At 41.9% G+C, this 15,021-nt stretch overlaps 2 protein-coding genes across 3 annotated transcripts; one reads left to right on the plus strand and one right to left on the minus strand.

Annotated features, from left to right (window-relative positions):
* The first annotated feature begins 1,499 nt into the window (after positions 1-1,499).
* sarm1 (sterile alpha and TIR motif containing 1) lies at positions 1,500-8,670 on the plus strand. The gene is made up of 8 exons (XM_044032052.1): positions 1,500-2,670; positions 3,592-4,210; positions 4,307-4,519; positions 4,961-5,052; positions 5,151-5,477; positions 5,576-5,765; positions 7,012-7,133; positions 7,402-8,670. The coding sequence occupies exons 1-8, from the start codon at positions 2,180-2,182 to the stop codon at positions 7,511-7,513; spliced, it is 2,166 nt and encodes a 721-aa protein (XP_043887987.1). The 5' UTR covers positions 1,500-2,179; the 3' UTR covers positions 7,514-8,670.
* A 1,082-nt stretch (positions 8,671-9,752) lies between these two features.
* Positions 9,753-13,842, minus strand: slc46a1 (solute carrier family 46 member 1). 2 transcript variants are annotated; one of them, XM_044032053.1, is made up of 6 exons: positions 13,285-13,840; positions 11,836-12,227; positions 11,048-11,526; positions 10,637-10,720; positions 10,239-10,395; positions 9,753-10,097 (listed from the first exon to the last, which is right to left on the minus strand). In XM_044032053.1, exons 1-6 carry the CDS (start codon positions 13,582-13,584, stop codon positions 10,043-10,045), a joined length of 1,467 nt encoding a protein of 488 aa, XP_043887988.1. In that variant the 5' UTR covers positions 13,585-13,840; the 3' UTR covers positions 9,753-10,042. The 2 variants fall into 2 exon arrangements, with proteins under 2 accessions (XP_043887988.1, XP_043887989.1); XM_044032054.1 differs by lacking the exon at positions 9,753-10,097 and having other exon boundaries at positions 10,235-10,395; positions 13,285-13,842.
* Between the last annotated feature and the right edge of the window lie 1,179 nt (positions 13,843-15,021).

Raw genomic sequence — 15,021 nt, forward strand, 5'->3', positions numbered from 1 at the left:
CTTTTGTCCACTGCGGTCAAGTCGTCTGACATTTGTTTCTCCATGGTCAAACTCATTCGGAAGGACATTAACATCCGGTTTCAAAAATAAAAACACCGAGTGCACCTTTGAAATCACATTTTTGAATTGGAAAAATACAGATAATCCTCACAGCTATGTTTCACAGACCTAATAACTGGACTTTGAGTGACTGTATAAAGAGAGTTCTCTAAAAGTTAGTAATTGGAATGAAAAAGTGGTGTTCAGCACATTGATATTATCTACTAGTGTTCTGTATAGCATACATTTTACTGTTTACATTTGGTACATGTGTGCTTCTGACAAGCAAACAGTTTCTATGTGCCAGCTGTTATTTTTGTAATGTCATAGTTTAAGACCATATATTCATTTACTTTATTTTTACTTTATATTAGAAGTTTTGAGTGTGTTAAAACATTTCCATGATAATTATTAGTTCTCCTATTTATGTGGTATTAGAGAGCCACCTTGTCCTTTGAGCATAACCTTTAGTTATGTGCTCAGGAGGATGACCTCACTCTTGACATCTACCTTGAAACCACCTGAGATGAACTCTGACTAGCACAGCAAACCTATTATTCTGCAAGTGCAAACACATTACGATGTAAGAACACAACATGGTACAACATGATCCGGCAAGTAAGATTATTGGGAGAAGCCTCAGTCGGCCATAAAAAGAACAACCCAACACCTGCCTATAGAAAGCCGTTATTGTCATAACACAAGACAATGAAATCTGTGGCGGATTCTACTTAGAAACAGAAGGTCAGAAGAAATTGATGGGTAATACTGTATGTCTTTAGTTTTTTGACTGACCATCTACTGCATGAGTTGGAGACAGTTAATACCTAGTGTACGTCGCTTTGGATAAAGGCGTCTGCTAAATGACATGTAATGTAATATGTTTTTTCTCCTCTCCCTGCTCCTTTCTAATTGTGTAATGTCCAAAACTAACAACTTTTTATGTTGTATTTTTTAATGTATTTGTGCAGTACATTAATGAAGAAAAAAAAACTTAACACAACACACAATAATAAATAATCAAATGACTTGGTTGTGAACAGTCATCCTCGTTCACATGGATTCATTTAAGGCCATTTTTGTAATAACTGGCCCATTCTTTCACTTGTGCTGGTGTAGTTGATTTCCAGTGACTCAATATTGTGAAAATGTTTCTTTTTGTTTTGATGCTATTTGATACTAATACAATTATTACTGTATTTTTTTTAGTATTATGGGACCATAGTTGTCATATTATTTTGGGGGCGTTATTAGTTTAGGCCATTTATTTATTGGTGTCACTATTTTTAGCTGTTTCTTTTATTCTGTACATGGCTACTGTAAATCCGCCTATGGGGATCAATGGAGTCTCTTTATCTTATCTTGACTGGTATATCGTTTGTGTTGAATGTGCTTAATTGACAAAATGATGAAACAAAAACACAAAGCATTTTCTGCATACTTTTTCTGTTCCTCCAGCAGGGGGCCGCCTCCTTATTATGAGGACGCGCTCTGAGCAGCGGCCTTGATGCAGGAGGAGGGGGAGGAAAGGAGGGGGTGTTTATGCGGTCAGGACTCGGGGCCAGTGGGCGGCGCAGACCCTTGAAGATGCATAGAACCTGGATGCGGATGTTGCTCACCTAAAGATGCTATAAGTCAGCTGCTGTCGGAGAATCGGTGTCATATTTAACGTTTCAGCCGGAAACATTAAGGCGAAAAACCTTCGTGATGAACACAGTGTCTTTGTCTGGAAATCTGTGGGTGCGCGAGAGGAAACAATAATTTGTATTTATTCCTCGGGAAACAAGAAGGATTTGCGCCCCTGTCTCAGTCGGTTGGAGGGCACTTCTTTCCATCGGTGTTAAGTCGGATAAACGAGAGAATGACAACAACAGACCGTGCGTAAACATCCACTGAGCGGCTTATATATACACGTCTTTATGCGCTCACGGGCAGTGTGATGACACACACAGAAAGAGAAGAGAAGTGATGCAGTTTGATCAAAGCTGTCACTTCTGATTTGCAGATCAGGCCTTGGGGACCTAAAACATCTGCAGGAATTTATAAACAAACACATCATTTATTTATTTTAATTCCTCTATTGAGGGACAGTGTGCGTCCACCACTCGCACGCACTGATTCGTTTTACTTTGGCCGGTAGATGCTCTTGTCTCTGACGCTATTCCTGTGGAGACTCCGTCGATATTTCTTCATCATGTTCAGCTCCGAGAGACTCTCAGTGCCGGATTATGTCAGCCGGCTGCAGAGAGGGAGGAGTGGCTCCGGCTCAGGCTCTGGATCCGGCTCAGGCTCCGACTCCCCCCGCCCGGTCTCTCCCGGCATCGGCGCCGACGTCCAGGCGGTTCTGGACGTCTCCATCCCCGCCCTGCGCTCCGCCATCAAGAGGCTGAAGTCAGCCAAGGAGCTGGATGATTCCGAGGAAACCCGCGGGGCCATTGCGAAAATCTTTCAGTTGGTGGAGGAGGCCTGGATTTTACCCGCTTCAGGCCGTCAGGTGGCAGAGGAGATTTGCAACAGGATCCGACTAGATGGGGGCCTGGATCTGCTGCTTCGCCTACAGCAGACACCTGCTGTGGAGATAACCTATGAGTCTGCAAAACTGCTGGAGCAGATCCTGATCTCAGAGAACAGGTACACACTTGAACAGCAGCTCTGCTATTGCAATCATGTCATGTCATTTTGTCAATTTTAACCTTTAATTTCTGAGATAAAGTCAGGCAGTTGCTTTTATTTACACACACATAAACAAGTCTCATGTTGTGTAAAAAGAGCAGGCGCTGCAACAAACACACCCTTTAGAACAATGTAAATCAAAATATAACTATTGTCATAAAAATCAAGCATGAATGTAAAGCAGCATGTTTTTTGATTGTGAATGCTGATGGTGTGAGTACAAGTTGATTTGTGGGTTTTATCTTTATTGATTCAGATGTGTATTTTTCTTAAGCTGAAAAAGTCACAAAGGTTAAAATTGATTTCACAAAATGGCAGAAAGCAATGACTCAACTAATCTTGTCAAGTTCCCACGTCAATTGTTTTTTATAAGCACATGACATCACTATTTCCTTCTGCAGTTAAGTTGTTTTTTTTAATGTAACATCCTACTACCCAGTTTGTATACGTGTATAATTGTTTGGCTTTGATGCCTTAAAATAATCCTTTAATATGTACTTTAGCAAAGGGCCTTGCTTTTCTACAGTAGCCCAAATGGATGTGCATTTCATGTTTGGAGGCAGAAACCTTACTATGCAAACTATATGAAGAATGGCTCCACAACATAATCCTGACACATAAGGGCCAGGTCACTTTCCATGACTGTGTGCAGAGGTCCATACTTGTTTAAGTATGAACAGAACTGCCCGCTTGTACACACATGCAGAAATGCAAAGTGGCTCTCCTTGGACGTGGGATGTGGTCACTATGACCCATGACTATTTTGAATAAAAAGCAGAGAGTGGGTGAAAAGAGACATGTGACAGTGTTTGTACCTGGTCTGGTATGTGGAGTCAAGCATCATCACCATCATTTTTTTTTTTTAATTTCTCCCTACAGAGATTATGTAGCACGTATGGGGCTGGGGGTCATCCTCAACCTGGCTCAACAGCAGGACGACGCTCAGCTGGCTCGCAGTGTCTCGGGCATTCTGGAGCACATGTTCAAACACACCGAGGAGACGTCTATCCACCTCATCACTAACGGTGCCCTAGATGCTCTCCTCTTCTGGTGTAGGAGTACGGATCCCACCGTGCTGCGACACTGTGCTGTGGCCCTTGCTAACTGTGCCATGTACGGAGGCCACCGCTGCCAGCGATGGATGATCGAGAAACAAGCAGCTGAGTGGCTTTTCCCACTGGCTTTTTCCAAAGAGGATGAACTTATTCGGTTCCATGCGTGCCTGGCTGTAGCGGTATTAGCTGCAAATAAGGAAATAGAGAAAGAGGTGGTAAAATCTGGGACCTTGGAGCTGGTGGAGCCATTTATTGCATCTTTGGATCCGGATGAATTTGCCCGCAATTTACTGGACAGGGCCGACAGCATGCAGGGCAGGACAGCATCTGATCTGCAGCACCTCTTACCATTACTGGATGGCACAAGACTAGAGGGAAAGTGCATTGCAGCCTTTTACCTCTGTGTTGAAACCAGCATCAAATCTCGTCAGCGCAACACAAAGGTACATATTCACTGTCCCCGTCAAAAAGAGTGCAAAACCCGTAGGAAGTGTTGTCTGATAGCTTTGTTGTGACATCATTTTGTCATCTTTTTCAAGATATTTCAAGAGATCGGAGCAGTGCAGAGCCTTAAAAGAATTGCCATGTATTCCACTAATGGTACCGCCTGTGCCCTCGCTAAACGGGCGCTGGTAATGATGAAAGAGGAAGTACCGAAACGTATCCCGCCATGTGTTCCTAACTGGAAAACCTGCGAGGTGCAGACATGGCTGCAGCAGATCGGCTTCAGTGCCTATTGTGACCTTTTCAAGGTGGGAAAAATACACAGGGCAACCGGTCCTCATGAACTCCCGTTTTAAAGCCTCAAGATTTGCTTGATTTCTGGCAGCATCATGCAAACAAAAGTCCACAGAGGTCACCTGCCCACCACCAGGTGGACAATAACAGCTGTCACTTACTGTATGTGCTATGCTATCTCATCTTTCTTCCTGTAAATGAGCACATAGTTTACAAAATCAACATCTTGTGCTACCAAAGAGTAGACTTCCATTCAAACTGAGGTCTTTTTGCAACCAGCAGTTGCTCCCGAGCAGCCTTTCAGCATATTTGTATTTCCTGGTTGACAAAATATCAAAGAATCATAATATTTCATAGGAGCATACAGATCTACCCTTCATTCCCACAACATCTCATATTAATCGTCGATCTATCAGAAATGTGTTTGACATGTTTCTAACCATCTTATTGTACAGGAGCTGCAGGTGGACGGAGACCTCTTGCTGAACATCACAGACCAGGACCTGATTAGTGATCTGCGCATGACTACAGGCCTTACCCGTAAAAGGCAAGTGGTTAAAAACAACAAAAAAAAAAAAAAGAGAAATGTGTTAACAGAAATGTGAGAAAAAGCAAAACTGTTTAATTGATGCAATGTGCCTCCAGATTTCTTAGAGACCTGCGTGTGTTGAAAACATATGCCAACTACTCCACCTGTGACCCAAACAATATGGCTGATTGGTTAGTCAAGGTGGACCCTCACTTCCGTCAGTACACCTATGGTCTGGTGCAGTCAGGTGTGGATCGCAGCAACATCCAAAACCTGACCGATCAGCAGCTTCACCACGACTGCAGTATAGACAATGGAGTCCACAGAGCCAAGATCCTGTCTGCAAGTCGCAGACCTTTAAAAACCTGCCACACTGATGCCCAGCCTGCAGGACCTGATGTGTTCATAAGCTACCGCCGGACTACTGGCTCCCAGCTGGCCAGGTAAGGTCTGAATCAGAATCACAGGAGGTGATTATATATTATATAAGTGTTGAAAGATCTATAATTCATCCTTTCTTTTCTTCCTGCTTGGGCTCAAGCCTCCTGAAGGTTCACCTGCAGGTTCGAGGATACAGCGTATTCATAGATGTGGAAAAGCTGGAGGCTGGAAAATTTCAGGACAAACTGATTCAGAGCGTCCAGCGAGCACGTAACTTCATCCTGGTCCTGTCTGCCAATGCACTTGATCGGTGCATGAGTGACACTGCCATGAAGGATTGGGTGCACAAGGTTGGTCATTTACTCTTTGTTTATGTTGATACAACAACTGAACAATAATGGCTGGAATAAGTGACACCAGATGTAATTGTACTGCGAGTATCATTTTCAGATTGCGCTCATTGCAGTAACTAGATCATGCAGCCCATGGTCAAGTGGAAAGGGAACGTGGCTTGTAACCGGAGGTTTGCCAGTTTGAATCCCTACCAAATCCCAGTCAAAGGGCTGGCGCCCCCCTCAGCAACCAACCCTCCCCAACCCTCATTGCTCCCCGGGTGCTGCTCAGTGGCTGCTGACTGCTTCTAATTTTCTAGGAAGGTTTCTAGTAGAGGATTGGTTGAATGCAGAGAAGGAATTTCCCTAAGTGGATTAATATCAAACATATCAATGCAGTATTCATTTTAAATCTTAGGATATGGCTTCTGTTGTCCTACACATCTGGTGTTAAACAACTCAGAATGTTAATCAGCAGAAGTTGAATATACTATTTATGTTTAATAATTTTTCAAACCTGGGAATAAGCTTTTTATATGTACTTTAGGCATGGGACTTGCTTTATCCATCTGGATGAAACAGATGCTTACTGTGCAAATGAAGAAAAACAGCAGAGTGGGCACAGCTGTGAAAGAGTGTTTTCCTTTCTGGTATACGTAGTTCACTGTAGTTCCCCGATGTACTTCAATGACCTTTAATAAGTCCTTTACAGCAGCTGATTGTTAAGTAAAATGACTGAATAAAAATGAGAAGGATAATGTGACTAGTGTGATTACAGCAAATGAGAGCTGTATAGTTTTACACTGCACTATATTAGCCACATGTCCCAATTAGTTATCTGCTCTTCCGCTCTACCTAACATATTTTGTGGTTTGCAAATATCTGCTGTGCACATTTGCACAGACTGTGAATATTTAGGGACTAAAAAACATTACTTTACACTCCACCTGGGCCTTCAAGTGAGTCGATGGTGTCTAGGGAGTGAACCGGGATGCCGGGACTCACTGCTGAACCCTCTGGAGGTGTCGTGGGCCTATCAGCGAAACACCAAGGAACCTGAAGGATGCCATCACTCAATTGAGCATCCCACTGAGTCTTGGCAGAATGCCGCAAGTGTGCAACAAGGGACATAACAGCTAGTCCTATATATCCAAAGATTGGATATATAGGACTAGCTGTTATGTTCCTTGACATGTGTGCTTTTACATTTATATTCCATTTCACAAGCTGATGCACTCAACAAAAATCTAATTTTGTCTTGCAGGAGATAGTTACAGCCTTGGGTTCTGAGAAGAACATAATTCCTGTCGCAGATAATTTCGCGTGGCCGGAGCCCACGTCTCTGCCAGAGGACATGAGGCAGATTCTCAATTTCAATGGCGTCAAGTGAGTCGCTGCTGCTGTACTCTGAGTCCTCAGCATGTGTCTGTGTTATGGGGGAAGTAGGTTTTGATGTTCACCACACAACTCTGTGGCCGGAAACTGGTTGTACAACACGTTTAATGCAGGAAATTTAACTGAGATGTTATTCATTTTTCAAAACTTATCTCACAAGTAGTTTATCAATATGATATTTAGCAGATTTGTAAAATATCCATTAAAGACAAATTGTTTGCAGTTCTCATTAAATGCTCATTCCTTTTTTTCCACACAGATGGTCCCATGAATATCAGGAGGCCTCGATGGAGAAAATCCTTCGTTTTCTCAAAGGACGACCAGACCAAATCGACGGACCAGACGCCTCCAAAGGGGAGAAAAAGAAATAAACACGATAAGACAGATTCTGTTCAGCTATAATAATAACTCATGCCAAAGTCCACATGGCCTACAGTGAAATGGCCGGCAGCTTCTCCTGCTCTGATTATGCATGTGAAGTGAATTTGATTATGTTTAAATTCCGTGCCCACATTAAGACCTAATATGCAGAGGACAGTAAATACAATTTAAAGAAGGGAATTAATATTGTATATAATAAACTTGAAGCCTTTAATGATAGCATCCTTTTATCGCTGTAAATGTATAATCAGGTACGCCTACTGTCTCTCAGGTAATTAACTTTGATCCGCCGCCAATCGCCGTCAGTGGCTCCTGGCAAAATCATCAACAGCAAAGTCAGAGGCATCTGCTGACATATCAGTTTTCATAAGAGCTATAATGAGTCATCGGTTGTTCATATACTCATACTAAACATTCACAGGACAAAAGCAGGTCTCTGTCTTTACCGACGTGTTTTTTTTTTTGTGGTTGTGACAAAAGCCATTTCCTAGCATTAAATTGATTACATGATGAGGGCGTTCTTGGTGGTTATAATGTCATATAACCTACATTATAACCCACATTATGTGCTATATACTATAAACCTGCATGTGACTTTAACCAAAGGCGGGGAAGTGTACAGGCAACAGAACACGTGCATTTAGTAATAAATGTTTCCTTTCCTATATAAGATGGCTAGATCATTTTACTGTGAATTAACTTACAATGATCAAAAATGCACTTCTAACTCCCAGGAAAATTATAACAGATAAATGTAATTAACACAGTTTGTTAACTGCCAATAGTGCAACATATTTGAACTACAAATATTACTATTTTGACTAGTGGTTTATTGTGGTGTGAGTATGTGGCTGCTTTTGCAATTGGTATTTCACTCATGGTCCATCAGGTAAGTCAAAATAAGATATAGCCAATTAAATGTTAGAGAGAGCACAGAGCGGTAGACAACCAAGTAGATCAAACTTTTGACAGTTCTGAAATTCTGATGATTCATTTGTGAAATCCAAATTAAGCAAAACGGTTGTCAAGTTGTTTTATTGTATGTCATGTCACCAAAAAATACATTATTATGGCCTGATCTGCTCCTCTGCAGAGATTTCATCTGATTTGCCTTAATATCGTTTGCCTTTAATGTCTATCTTATTTATTTAAAAAAAAAACTGTTACAAATTTTTAATTTGTAACACAGGATTTATTCATTTACTCCTCCATCATGTGTTTCTAATGTTCTCAGTGTACAACAAACACAATTTGATCCCTTTATTTTTAACATGAAATAAAATGTGTTGTAAAACATGAAATGATGATTTCATTGATTACAAGTGAGATGTAAACAAAATGACATATTTCACATAAATCAAAAGGTCAAAAGTGATCCAGTGCTATGCAATAAATACAGTATAGCAGTGTTTTAATGTGCAAGTGATTATGTGGATGAATAAGCAGCTTGAATAGCTCTGATCACACAACCTACACTAAATGCTGCACGATGTCATAAATAATCTTCAGATCAATTCAGAGCAAGTCAGTTAATGTCTCACTTAACATTGTAACTTCCCTTAGAGCATTTTGAAGCTGATTTGCCAGCTCTGGTTCCCTTTATGTGCGATGAGGTCGTGACCCGTGTGTGCATGTTGGGCTGTGGGACTATCCAGTGTTGTTCTATGGGGAGTTTGGACTGTGCTCTCTGCTTTATGGAAAACAGAGGTAATCCCTGGTTGCTGCTGCAGCTTTGCTCTCTCTGCTGTGGATCATCACTGACAGCTGGGTTTGGAAATGTGTGGCACAGATTTTCATCTACTAAATCATGCCCAAGTCACTTTAAGGTACAATTTTTCTTTTTTTTTTGTCTTGGCTGGTCAATGTTCTCCTTTTTGGCTTTCATCTGTGTCACATTCACCCTCATTCATGTTCATTTGCGTTTGTATTAAAACATTTTTTCTTTTTTAGCCTGACCGAGAGGCATGAAAGCGGGGTAGAAAAGCAGCAAAGGACCACAAGCCAGCCAGACCTCAACCAGGTGAGCTAACTGGAGCCCCTGTTTGTGTTTTCTGGTGCCATAATGATTTATGGCACGCAGTTGAGCATGATTTGAAATGTGAAGATTTTTTTATCATTATACTGAACATAGTGTGTCATCAGTTACTAAACTCAACATATGACATATGGATGTGTGCGGCACATTCTTTGGCACTCATTTTACCCCAAAAAACAAAGTCAAGTATAGGATTATGGTCATTTTACCATTTATATGTATGCAATGATGAAATAATCGGAAATTATGTTGGGATTTTAGGGGCTGCAAACATTTTCCCTAACCCCACAGCCCATCATTGAATTTAATGAAATGTTTTTCAGCTGATTCTTCATCCTTTGGTCTCGATCACTTTGGGATGAGTAGCGGGAAGAATCCTGTTGCTGAGCTTGCAACAAGCCCAGAACCACAAACGCACGTAATGCATGTGTCCACCACAACAAAGTTCTTTGAAAGGTTCCTGTCTGCTATATTTTTCTTCATGTCAAGATACGGTGGCATCTCTCTGGTCTCTTCTCTGGTCTAAACACTGCAGGGTCCTAGGACAGAAATAAAAGAAGTAAAAGTTTTATTATGCTAATTTTAAAAAGGATTTGAATAACATTTTCTGGTTTTTTTTCACAGGCATTTGTTAAGAATGTCTTCATTCTATAACAAAAACAAGGAGAATGCAGACTCACCCAATTATTCCAGCAGGGATGAAGAGGATGACGGCTGCAAAAAGGAAAGAAAAGCCCTTCATGAAGTGCAGGGTGGCTGGGTAGATCGAGTTGAAGACACCACTTCCCACCAAAAAACATAAACTCTCCACACAGGCAACGGAGGCAAACAGAGCACCTGGAGAAAAACAACAGTTATGGATAAAATCTGTCCCCCCTGATAAAGGTTGCTTCTGGTGCTTCAACTTAAATCATGCTGTTGAAAATACAGGTAATAATTAGCAATAATTCAAATGTAGAGTTACGTAATAAATCAAACAATACGAAGCTGAGGCTACCATGTGCTTCCGAACACTATATTCATTTAATAAATCAATGGCATCTACCTTAGACATGTTTGTAAGTGATCAAAGACCAACCTTGCTCTGATGGGTTCACCAACTTTGACAGTTTTGACCTGAGCACAGGCGTCGAAGTCATGAAGAGGAAACACAGACCATAACCTGGTCAAAGAAAAATGAACACAATATCACTTTAAAGCATGAGTGAACTAAACAATATCATTAAAACATGCAATTTGCTCCCCAATTAATAGAACATTAATCCTATTGAACACAAATCATTTTAACAAATAAGTGTAAAAGCGGCTCTTCACATCAAGGCTAATAAAGGCTGAATATGAGAAGTAATGCTCATACAAACTATTTCTGTTTAGACTTTGAAGTTTTCTTTATGTTTATGAACACAAAACCTATATTTCAACAGCAACAACCATTTCCATAATCTGTTCAAAATACATCCTCTCACAAATTCACTCCAGAGCCTCTCACCTGTGAACATGAGTTGGGTGGTGTTCGCTACAGAGAAGACCACCAGCCCGATTATATTGGAGGCCAGACCCATGAGAGCCACCCACGAGTCCTCCAGGCATTGCTGCATGATCTTCAGCCCCAGCAGGCTGCTCAGGTACGCCAGGTGCTGAGCTGCCGATCCGAAGCCAATGAGGGTGGGGCCCCAGCAGAGCGGCGAGCTCAGCTCAAACAGCACATACAGCTCCCGGCAACCGGAATGTACAGTCACCACCAGGAAGAAGCACAGTGTGTAAAGCCACAGCTTGCATCTGTGATCTCTTCCACCATCCTCACCGCTACTGCCCCCCGTTGAGAAGAGGCGCCAGACGGCCTTGTAGTGGCGAGTGGTGAGGAGCTTTGCACTCGGGTCTGGGGGGACGCACTCGCGGACAAACAGGTAAGCGTACAGAGCGGCAGCCAAATTAGTGGCCAAGACAAGCCAGAAAGGGTTGATGTACCTAAACAAAGGCATAAACATTTTAACATAATTTTAACATAAACATCAGATAGTAAAGAGTCTTGAGTCTGAGTTAAGTGCTCTAGTGAGAATAAGGGGTTCACATACAGTGTCTAATAATGCTTGAAAACCAGGTGGAAGAAGGCAGAGTTAGTATAATTAAGGTGCTTGTGGGGTGGCTCTTCTATTGCATCAATTTCTACTAAGCAACCAGGACATCTGCATTGAAAGTGTTAACAATGTTGAATGTGTGAACAGCCCCCAATTATTTTTCAGATATTGTGAGTGAGTAGCAGCACATATTTCCTACCCTTGTGCCTGTCGCCACTGCCCTCCAATAATGCTGGCTAGCATTCCTGAAACACCTAGACAGGCCTCCAACACTGCCACCCTGAAGGTGCGGGACCTTCTGTCACTGGTATCGGCCACGTACGCAAAGCAGCCAGCCAAGATGGCATTGAAATCACCCAAGAGGCCACTGAGCAGCCTGCCCAACAGAAAATAGACTACTGGTAGTTTCAAGTACATCACCACAAGGTAAACGACTGTCTGCAATGCCAGGCCAAGGCTGGGGAGGATGAGGACTGGCCGGCGACCTGCAAGGTCACTCCATGAGCCCAGGAGAGGCACCACCAGCAGCCCTACAGAGAAGCCTCCCAGACTGATGTACAGGTTCCAGTGGGCTGTTAAGGTTTCCACCTCCTGACAAAAAAACACAATGTGATGTTCATTATTAACATGGGGATATTGCTTAAAACAGTTTAAAACACCTCCTCAGAATCAGTCGACCTCCACCTGTTGGATCATGTGCCACCCTTTAGTGTGTGTTATGCCCCTGTCCAGTTCCAACTAGTTTCAAAATCTTCCATTCCTAATCTCAAATAATCATACTTAATACTAATTAAGTAAAACTAAAACTAGTTTTAACCTTAAAGGTCCAGTGTGTAACATTTCAGACAGAGCCTGCCTTTTTGAGTTGAACAGGAAGCACTATACAAACAAGGATGAAAAATATCTTTGGTATGTGAAGGTCACTGCGGTTTTCTGATGCTCTTGGTAGTGGAGTGCACCAATCATTCATTAGGTGTCACACATTCTTACACACTGAATCTTTTAAAAGAGACATATATCATTAAAATGTAGGTCACAAAATGAACCGTAATTTATTTGCCATTTTAATATGATTTAATTTTGGTTTTCCACCGAAAACAAAGAATATACTCTCTAGGCACGGCCCCACTGCAGTACCTCCAGGGCCCACAAGTGGGCAGTGAACAGCACTTTGAGAAGCTGCTGTATATCACAATTATAACTGGACTCATCAAATTTATACTGAATTAAAAAGGTCAGTCAGTTTGGGCTTTTCTCTGGTCGACACCATCTTTAGAAATCTGTGCAGTTGATATGCCATTTTTGGCTGATATGTTTTGTTTGTTTGTTTGTTGTTGTTTTTTACCCTCAATTTAATTAGAATATACGTTTTTTTCAAATCTCCAAACATTGCTTAACCTGCATGTACATGCATTTAACACTGTTTTTTTGATAAAAAAAACCCCCAAAAACACTTAGCAGTAGCTGATATCAAGTATTAAGATTGTAGCAGAATGTAACTTGCATCAATAAAAATCATATAAATTGTATATCGCCCAACCGATTAGTCAGTTTACTTCTATTCAAAGTACAAAGTTAAAGTTAATAATGAACGATTTCGCGATACTATTATTTAACCTCGAGTGTTTTTTCAATGATTGTTATTTGCCTTTTGAAGAGGGTCGGGGGTCATGGAGCTGTTGCTGCAGTCGGACCTCTTGGAGCCGTTGTAGCCGAGGTCCTCGCTAATTCTGTCCCACAGATACTGAGTGGACAGAGGCGCCTGCAGGGCCACGGAGAACACGGAGAGGAACAACACGGGCTCCACAGACACCGGCAGCGGGCATGTGAACGGGGGTCGTAGTCGTCCGGCGGCGGTGGTCGATACTTCTGTTTCTTTGGAATCATCCTCCGATGTGGCGCTGGAGACTTCGCCGGGAAGGATCGCTGCTGTGTCCAACTCGTCCATGTTGTTCTGGGTAAACTGTGAACAACGTTAACCGTGAGTGGTAACGTCCACTCACTGTAGCCGTGTTAGCGGAGCAGCTGCCATGCTAACGCTAGTTTGTGAAGACTGCCTGTGTTTCTGTTTAGTTTACGGCTAGTTTGTGAGAAACGTATCCGTGTCCACAAGCTCCGTCAAATAACGGAAGCGATACTGGAGCTTATTAAAAGCAGAGACACAGCGATACCACCTGGACGAAAAAGCCAACTACACTTTTTTTCTTTGCTCAGTGTTTTCACTGTAGCAGGGGCGTTTCAATGGTACTTTGGGGGCTGGGGGGCCCACATTACATTACATTGCTACATGGGAAATTTCCACTATACAGTCCCAGCACTCGACTGATCATGCCATGACTTTATTCAGTAACTAATAATATAACACATTGTTTTTTAAAATTCACATTCACATTATTTTCAACTGGAGAGCAGAGGGAAAAACAACATTTTGTTAGCAGCTAAGGTTGCTAACGCAGCATCCGAGACCGAGAGTCACAGCAGCGAGCACACACCCACTCCACCCAAGCAGCAGCAGTTGGAGTTCGAAAGACGGACCCATAGCCAGGCACAACTTGATAGAACAATAGCACGGTATGTTTAATTGTTTATTTGGATCTCTTTTAGCAATATCAGGCTATTATTCCAAGAGTCCAATGGTAAAATTTTACAGATAAAAACACATATTTTTTCCCCTCAGATATCTAGTGGAAATCATACTACACATCTCCACAGTGGAGGACCCTGCTTTCAGACAGATCATCAGCATGGTGCCGTGCACAGGTAATAGTAATAATAACAATAATAACAATAATAATAATAAAATAGAACTTGCATGCAAGCAAAACATATGTGTTGCCAGGGCAACCGTCATTGTTTACCGCGCCTTGATAGTGTGTATTATTCAGCATCAGTACAAAACTGAAATGACGGCTAGAGGGGAACTCAATCAATCAACTTTTATTTAATGGGAGCATTGGAAAAACGTTTTTACAGTAACTAAAAAGTTACTTTCTCAGTAACGCATTACTTTTGGTATAGGTAACTGAGTTACCAGTAACTAGTTACTGTAACTAGTTACCATTTTTCAGTAACTAGCACAACACTGTACGTGACACACACAAAATAGTCACTAGTGACTTGTAAAGCAGTTATTTTCAGTTTAACTGAATCATTAGAATCAGTTATTTATGAAGATTTGCTCACAGAATCCTTCAGTACTTCCTGCGTGACCGGATCACGGCAGTCTGGTGACGTCACACATGGTATTGGTTCTCACTATAGCAGGTACTAAAAAAGTACCTATCGCTATACTATACTATCGCTAATGGAAAGGCAAAGTGTAGAGTAACACCACTGGGTAGTGAAAAAGCGCCATAAGTGGGGTGCTGAGTGTGCTGCAGCACCC

This window comes from Solea senegalensis, linkage group LG8, assembly GCF_019176455.1.
Source record: "Solea senegalensis isolate Sse05_10M linkage group LG8, IFAPA_SoseM_1, whole genome shotgun sequence".
Lineage (NCBI taxonomy): Eukaryota > Metazoa > Chordata > Actinopteri > Pleuronectiformes > Soleidae > Solea > Solea senegalensis.

Bases quoted from the DNA above. Each gene is read 5' to 3' on its own strand.
- slc46a1 (XM_044032053.1), bottom strand. From the start codon at position 13,584: ATGGACGAGTTGGACACAGCAGCGATCCTTCCCGGCGAAGTCTCCAGC. The intron at 11,527-11,835 runs GTAGGAAATATG...GCCTTTGTTTAG, and splicing joins CAGTGGCGACAGGCACAAGG to GTACATCAACCCTTTCTGGC. The intron at 10,396-10,636 runs GTTGGTCTTTGA...GTTTTTCTCCAG, and splicing joins GGTGAACCCATCAGAGCAAG to GTGCTCTGTTTGCCTCCGTT.
- sarm1 (XM_044032052.1), top strand. From the start codon at position 2,180: ATGCTCTTGTCTCTGACGCTATTCCTGTGGAGACTCCGTCGATATTTC. The intron at 4,520-4,960 runs GTGGGAAAAATA...CTTATTGTACAG, and splicing joins CCTATTGTGACCTTTTCAAG to GAGCTGCAGGTGGACGGAGA. The intron at 5,053-5,150 runs GCAAGTGGTTAA...ATGTGCCTCCAG, and splicing joins ACAGGCCTTACCCGTAAAAG to ATTTCTTAGAGACCTGCGTG.